Source organism: Penaeus monodon, chromosome 27 (assembly GCF_015228065.2).
Source record: "Penaeus monodon isolate SGIC_2016 chromosome 27, NSTDA_Pmon_1, whole genome shotgun sequence".
In the NCBI taxonomy this organism is placed as follows: domain Eukaryota; kingdom Metazoa; phylum Arthropoda; class Malacostraca; order Decapoda; family Penaeidae; genus Penaeus; species Penaeus monodon.
The window spans coordinates 26,658,503-26,658,848 of NC_051412.1; the positions used below are offsets into that span (position 1 = coordinate 26,658,503).

Here is a 346-nt window from a genome sequence, read left to right on the forward strand (position 1 = left end):
GTGACTTCAGGTTGAGAGAAGAGGCCGAAGGGATCCAATAAAGAGGAGAAAGAGAAGGAGGAAGGAGGTGGTCGGGAGAACCTACGTTGAGGAGGTCTTCTGAAGCTGACCATGGTCGCTTGGGGCATCGGGCGGCGGGGGGGCTGAGGCGCCACGGGGTAAGGGAAGGCACTGGACATGAGGCCGTGGGCAGCGAAGGGCAGAGAGCGCACGACTCGGGCGTGAGAGGTCGTCCAAGAGGTCTTAGGGAGGAGGTCGGGTCGTGAGCTGTTTGTGAGGATCGCCGAGAGGGAGGCCATCACGCTCGGGGGAAGACAGTGCGCTGAGGCAGGAAGGTTCAAGTTCT

General features: G+C 61.3%; 1 protein-coding gene across 1 annotated transcript in view; it reads right to left on the reverse strand.

Annotated features, from left to right (window-relative positions):
* Positions 1 to 322, reverse strand: part of LOC119590374 — a gene marked incomplete at its 5' end in the record, with an annotated part of 3,826 nt that extends 3,504 nt beyond the window's left edge. The window contains 1 exon segment of the mRNA XM_037939043.1: positions 52 to 322. Coding sequence (XP_037794971.1) covers positions 52 to 299 — 248 coding nt within the window.
* Between the last annotated feature and the right edge of the window lie 24 nt (positions 323 to 346).